This window comes from Octopus bimaculoides, chromosome 4 (assembly GCF_001194135.2).
Source record: "Octopus bimaculoides isolate UCB-OBI-ISO-001 chromosome 4, ASM119413v2, whole genome shotgun sequence".
NCBI classification, from domain to species: domain Eukaryota; kingdom Metazoa; phylum Mollusca; class Cephalopoda; order Octopoda; family Octopodidae; genus Octopus; species Octopus bimaculoides.
The window spans coordinates 78,692,492-78,699,543 of record NC_068984.1 but is presented as its reverse complement, the minus strand read 5'-3'; the positions used below and the strand labels follow the sequence as shown (position 1 = coordinate 78,699,543).

The 7,052-nt window shown below is 37.5% G+C and overlaps 1 protein-coding gene across 8 annotated transcripts in view; it reads right to left on the bottom strand.

The window, feature by feature from the left end:
- Positions 1-1,721: 1,721 nt before the first annotated feature.
- Positions 1,722-7,052, bottom strand: part of LOC106877928 (kelch-like protein 9) — a 381,832-nt gene continuing 376,501 nt past the window's right edge. For all 8 annotated transcript variants that reach the window (XM_052967155.1, XM_052967157.1, XM_052967156.1 and 5 more), the window contains 2 exons: positions 6,276-6,413; positions 1,722-3,872 (listed from right to left, as the gene is read on the bottom strand). In XM_052967155.1, coding sequence (XP_052823115.1) covers positions 2,244-3,872; positions 6,276-6,413 — 1,767 coding nt within the window. In that variant the 3' untranslated portion in view covers positions 1,722-2,243. The remainder of the gene's footprint in view (positions 3,873-6,275; positions 6,414-7,052) is intronic.

Here is a 7,052-nt window from a genome sequence, read left to right as displayed (position 1 = left end):
TATATATATATATATATATAATATATATATATGTGTGTGTGTGTGTGTGTGTGTGTGTGTGCGCACGCACATAACAAATTACCCACACAGTTACAAATATACACAAACTATTTACATATACAACCATACTTCCATGTGTAAACATGTTTATAATCCTCTACATGCACAGAGCAAACATCTGCTTTGCATGTCAACATATCTGTTCATGCAGCAATCCATACACTTATACACACTTACACAAACACAAACTTGCATTCATATGGTATCAATAAAGTCAGGTACTAATACACACATACACACAAATAACCATAATCATTTACATGTTTATATCTTAAACGGATACACACACACAACCATAATCATTTACACATATATCTTACACAGATACACACAACCATGCATGCACACACATGAATTAATGCTTATGACATACACATTCGCAAATATAAACACATTGATGTTTTATACAGATATATATACTTCCATGAACATCTAATCTCTCACACACACAAACAGACATAAGTACACACACAAAATCATGTAGAGGTAACATAGATGAAACAGAAGCGATGTTTCCATTCTCATCCACATAAAAGCGTGCATGATAGTTCGATGGTGAAGGGCAGTGTTTGTAGAATAATACCTGTAGTTAACCCTTTTCACAAAACCTACTTCAAGGACCATAGTACTGGGACTTGGTCCTAGTTCCACTTTCTGTAGTGACACAAAAATGAGAGACAAAGAGATAGACGCTTCCTCTAGAGACAAGGCTAGTCTATCATAAATGACATTCCCCAATAACGTCTGGTGTCTATTGCAGACAACTATGATGAACTGAGACAGTGTAGGATAGATGTACAGAGTCTGCCCCAAAGACAAAATAAAACCCCTGCATGTGAATTTGAAACTATGAACAATGGTCAGGAATCTAAGCACTTTAACCATTTCAGGCTAACGTGTTTAGTAAGAATTTTTTTGCCAATGCCTGAGATAACATCGGTATTTGTATATGTTAATAGCTATATTACCACGTGCTATTGGTATTTACTAACGTACTAATAATAGATCATAATAAACCATTACTATATGAGATTATATCAATAGAATATGGTAATATACCATTGTGCCTGAGATGCAATAACAAAAAGGCAAATTCCTTCAAAATCTGGAACAATTAATAAGCATATTTTTTCAGGAGAGAGTATGTCTATGAGCTATTTATACTTACACAAATGAGTATGAGTGTATGTGTGTACATGGAGTATGTGTATATAATGCTGTCACAGCACAGTCAGAGGTCAGTAGATAAAAGAGAATATATATGCACACACACACACACACACACACACATATACATATCAATATATGCATGTGTGTGAGTGTGTATATATGTATGTATGTATGTATAAGTACTATTTATATACATATATATATGTATAAGTACTATTTATATACATATATATATGTATAAGTACTATTTATATACATATATATATGTATAAGTACTATTTATATACATACATATATGGGTGTCCAAATGTAAAAATTGTGTAAGCATGTGAAGGGACATTTATGTATATGTGTGTGTGTGTGTGTATCTAAGGAAATAGGTATGCATGTGGAGATTATATACATGTCAATGAATATAAATATGTGTGTGTGTCTGTGTGTACATTTATATAATACAACAGATAAACATTTTTTGAAAAAAAAAAAGAATGTGTATTGTATTTTTTTTAATTAAAAATAAAACGAACAGTAAAATCGCCCAGACTGCCAAAAAAAAAGTATATATATATCAATATTAATATTAATAATAATAATAATAATAATAATAATAATAATAATAATAATAATAATAATCATAAAAATAATAATAATAAAGTGCTACTATATGAGGTAAATGATATCAGCCTGTCTGAGGAATTGATATCAACCTGTATGAGGTAATGATATTGGCCTCAAACTGGTAGTGACATCAGCTTCCTGTTGGAGGTAGTAACATCAGCCTGTTAGGGGTAGAGATATCAAAGTCAGCCTGTGTGAGGTAATGATATCAGCCTGATATTAGCCTCCTGGAGGAGGCAACTGTCTCTGCCTATGTGAGGTAATGATATCAGGCTTATTTATTGATCTATCAGTGATTGATGATATCCTGCCTGTCAGAAGGCAATGATATCAAGCCTGTGAGAGGCAATGATATCTAGCCTATTGGAGGTATTTTTTGTAATATCAGTTAGAACTCATTTGTCTTTCAACACCATCTTGGCCACTTTCTCTTCATTAAAGTTTATGTGCATCTGGATGCATACTGCAGTGGTCAAACTCATTCGCTGCGGGGCTTTTGTATACTTAGACCAGTCGTCAACCACGGTGTCGTAGACCCAAATCTCATCTTCTGTAGCTCGGTGATGCTCGTGCCCTAAGCACAAAACCTGATTCTCAAACACTATATAGTGTCCAACAGAACGTCCACTCAGAGTGGACGAGGTCAAAATGGTCCATTGTTCTGATGCCAAGTCAAAGTACTCGATTGGAATCTGGCCGTGTAGTGGGATTCCTTGTCTTGGAATGCCACCATGAACATATATCTTTTCCTGGAAAGATACCATGTCGTGGAGTCGACGCGCATAGAACATGCCCGGCTTCACCTCGTATCTGTGCGTGAGAATGTTGAAACACATAAAGCTGTTTGTGGCCTGCCTCTCCTGGCCTGTCACCCCACCTGACAGATAGATTCGTGTCTCGTGGACAACTGTCGCTAAGGAGTGGACCGGATTGGGCAGGTACAACAGCTCTTCCCACATATTGGTCTTGACATTGTAGCACTCAACTGAGTCAAGAATGGCAAACTGTTCAGTTGAACCGCCAAACACATAGAGACAATGCTTATGTGCAGTGAGTGCAAAATCAAGTCGGAGTTGTTTCATTGGGTGCAATTCCTGCCCAACCAAGTGTCGCGGATCAAATCTAAATAATGAACTCATAAGAGTGCCGCCACCAAAATCAACAACACGGCAAATATAGGCAAAATTGTCAATGACGGCAATACGACAGTCCCTGCTGCCATTGACATCAGAAAAAAGCCGGAAAAACTTATTGTTTTCCGGATTGTAAGATGTTACTTGAAACGGCATGTATGCTGTTCCATGGTGCACAAGCACCAAACTCGATGTATTAGTCCGGATTGTTGATGACTCGTCGATGACAGGATGTCCCTGTTTACAGTCAATGTGATATTGGAAGCCTTTGGCAATATACTGCGCTCCATTGGGCACCTTCTGGAAAAGTTCACTGTCCTTAATTGATGTTAATTCGATGAGAGACATTAAAGGAAAACGTAAATGAGGCATAAGGATGCTGCTGTCAGTTGTAATACGTGACGGACTTACAGCCAGCCACTTTTCTAAGCATTGATACAAACGATACTCGGAGACAGTGCATAACAAATTGGACGAAAGGTACTTGACAAGTTTTTGAGCACTGAGTTTGAGAAATGCTTGGCTGTTGCTGAATTCATGAAAGTTTGATAAAATCATATCATCCCAATGTAGTAGGACTTTCTCCAGAGAATATGTGTCAGCAATACTGAGGAAGTCATCGGCATTGTCAAATGTCATGAGAGATTTGATGTAGTTGCTGCACAAGTCGAGGGCGTAGGACACTTGCAGGTGGCTGGCTGTGTTGATGATTTCGGTGAGGTTGTCATAGTACAGCGACATTTTACCTGTGTATATGAAGTCTATCACCTGTTGCAGTCCATCAGCAGTTACACCTTTCAAGTCCACTGTGTCCTGCTTGCTCTCGGCCATCATACCTCGGAACATCACTCGGAAGTAGTCGCTAGCAGCTGCCAGTAATGCCTTGTGAACCTGAAGAATAAAAAGAAAAAAAAATAGTGAAGAGAGTAGTAGTAGTAGTAGTAGTAGAAGTAGCAGTAGTAGTAGTAGTAGTAGTAGTAGTAGTATTGGGTTGTCCGGAAAGTTTGTGCCGATTTATAGTTAGCTTACCTTTTGACTTATTTGCCATGAAACCCCCTCAATTCTGGGAAGAGGGTATTTTCAAGTTAAAGGAAAGATGGAGACGCATTGTGCAACAAAATGGCTCGTATTTGGTTGATTAAAAATGTAATGGCAAGTATTTATTGACCTTTTTCTTTCCTTTAAAAATCGGTATGAACTTTCCGGACAACCCAATAGTAGTAGTGAAGGCATTAAGAGTAGTACTGACAGTAGCTGTGGGGTAGTGATGTGGGTGGGGGTGGCAGTGTAAGTAGTAGCGATAGCTGTTAGGAAGTAGTAACAGTGGTGGTGATGTCCATTAGTGCCCCCATGCAACAATACTCTTCATTACAAGGTACTATCCAAAGTATCACCAAACCCAGTGGTTCTCAACCAGGGTCTACATGACCCTTAGGGGCCCATATAAAATTTTATTGTGAAAATTTATCTGCAATAAAATGATTATACTTCTACAATCTTTTTCTATTTATCTTTTACTTGCTTTGGTCAGATCCAGATAAAGATTTAAATGAAACCAAATGACAGATTAATCTATCACCTATGAACAGGTGATAAATTAATCCATCTATTTCCATCTACACAATTTAGTTCATTATGTTTGGCTCAACCGTAGGCTATGTATGGTAAAAAAAAAAAACTTCCCTTAGGTGCTGCATATCCTAAGTCTATGGATCTGTGTTATTTATGATAATAAGGATTCCAGTAATTGGATCAACTGTGGTACCAGCTCACTGAATAAGTGGCTGAGTATTCATTATTCTACAGGCTGTTGTACTCTTAAGGTAATCTTCATGTACAATCAGTATGACACAGAGTGTGAGAAGGTTGGTCCTTTGAATTACAGGTACTCTTTCTGCCTACTTCTGCTCAATTGTGTTTACATGAGTTGGGTCAAGATCAATCCTGACCATGGGAAAAAAAACATTTGCCCAAGATAACATGCAAGTGGATCAAACCAGGAATTTCAGGACATGTGAAGCAAGCTTCTTATTTCTTTATTGCTCACAAGGGGCTAAACATAGAGAGGACAAACAAGGACAGACAAAGAGATGAAGTCAATTACATCGACCCAGTGTGTAACTGGTACTTAATTTATCGACCCCGAAAGGATGAAAGGCAAAGTCGACCTCGGCTGAATTTGAACTCAGAACGTAGTGGTAGACGAAATACCGCTAAGCATTTCACCCGGTGTGCTAACGTTTTTGCCAGCTCACCGTGAAGCAAGCTTCTTAACCAACTAGTCACATCAAACTATTTGAAAAGAGAACATTGTCTAATGTACTCCAAAATGGATTGTTTGAAAGAGAAAAAGACACAACAAAGAAAGCCGCAATGGATGAAATGCTTGTAGTCCTTTAGCATTTCAATTACTCTGTCAAATGTAATGTTTATTTACTCACATTATTTTGAATTAATTGGGCATTTTCTTATATCTTTGACATTTCATTGAGGTGATTGTTTATTTGTAAAATGACATGGTAAGGTAGGTGTAAGAGGCCAGATCTGACTACTTTGAACATAAAATAAGTAGAATACTCGGGTCAGATAAAGGATAATGAGTAAAGACTCACTTCAGTGATAAAAGACCATGGGATTGCACCTAGGAAGTTACTTCCGAGGCAAATGGAGCAATGAGAAATGAAGTGTCTTGCTCGAGAAGACAACACACAGACCAGTTTGGGAATCAAACTCACTACCTCATGATTGCAAGCCCGACGATCTAACCACTCAGCCAGCCAGTATCAATGCAAAAGGGTTGATCAGAGAGCTGCTAGAATAGAGTAAACTTAGGATTATATCGGATTACACTGGAGGATAGGTTATGGATGGAAGTTTTTCCATCATAAACAGGAGAAGCTTAGGGTTACAGTTCACATCTCGTCTACTTTGATAACAGATCTCCCACATCAGGGTTGAACATGAGCTAAATCAGGGGTTTTCAAACTTTTTGACTTGCGGACCCCTTTATATTTCAGGCTTTACCTATTTGCTTAACATAACATATATCTTTGCATTTATTTATTTAACAGTATTTAACAAATATGTTTATTGTCAATTAAACAATTTCGATTAAAAAACATATATAAAATCAAATTGCCCATAAAAAGTATTTGCTGTCTACGGACCCCGTCTTGTCCTTGCAGACCCCCTGTGGTCCGCGGGCCACAGTTTGAAAACCCCTGAGCTAAATAATGATAAGTGTTAAGAGGATGATGAACAAAAGAGGCAAAGTAATAGTGGAAATGTTTTTACCTCAAAGACTTTTCCTTCAGCAGATACTTTGAAATCACATAATTCACTGTTGTTGCGCAAAATATTCAGTTTCTCTATCACCATATCACCATAACCTTCAGATTTGAAACTCTCCCCTTCACTCATTTTCTTGGAAACCTAGTGGGAGGGAAAAAAAAAATATATATATATATATATAAATAAGGTGAGTTATATTTTGAGATTGATTTAAGACAATTAATGAAATTACCTGTAATAGAGATTAATTAACATGTACATATATTTATTGTGCCCATAGTCAGAAAAATATACATATTATGCAAAGATAACATAAACAAGTGTATAATGTAATTGTGGTTTGTAGAAATAGATGTAACATAAATATTGTTAGCAATGCCAACTAACATTAAATATTCATATATGTTTTATGGACACATAAGAGGTGCAGCAACATCAAAGGCAGGTTAACTAGCAAGTTAGTTTTTGTTTGTGGCAGATGTTCAGGTGCAATAAAGACTGCAAACAAACAGGAAACAACTTCTATCTCATTCCAGGGTGAAAAACTAGAGGTAGTCGATAGCTTCCGCTATCTGGGCGACCAAGTTAGTAGTGGGGGTGGGTGCGCTGAAAGTGTAGCTGCTAGAATAAGAATAGCCTGGGCAAAGTTTAGAGAGCTCTTACCCCTGCTGGCGACAAAGGGACTCTCACTCAGAGTAAAAGGCAGACTGTATGACGCATGCGTACGAACAACCATGCTACATGGCAGTGAAACATGGGCTGTAACTGCTGAGGACATAC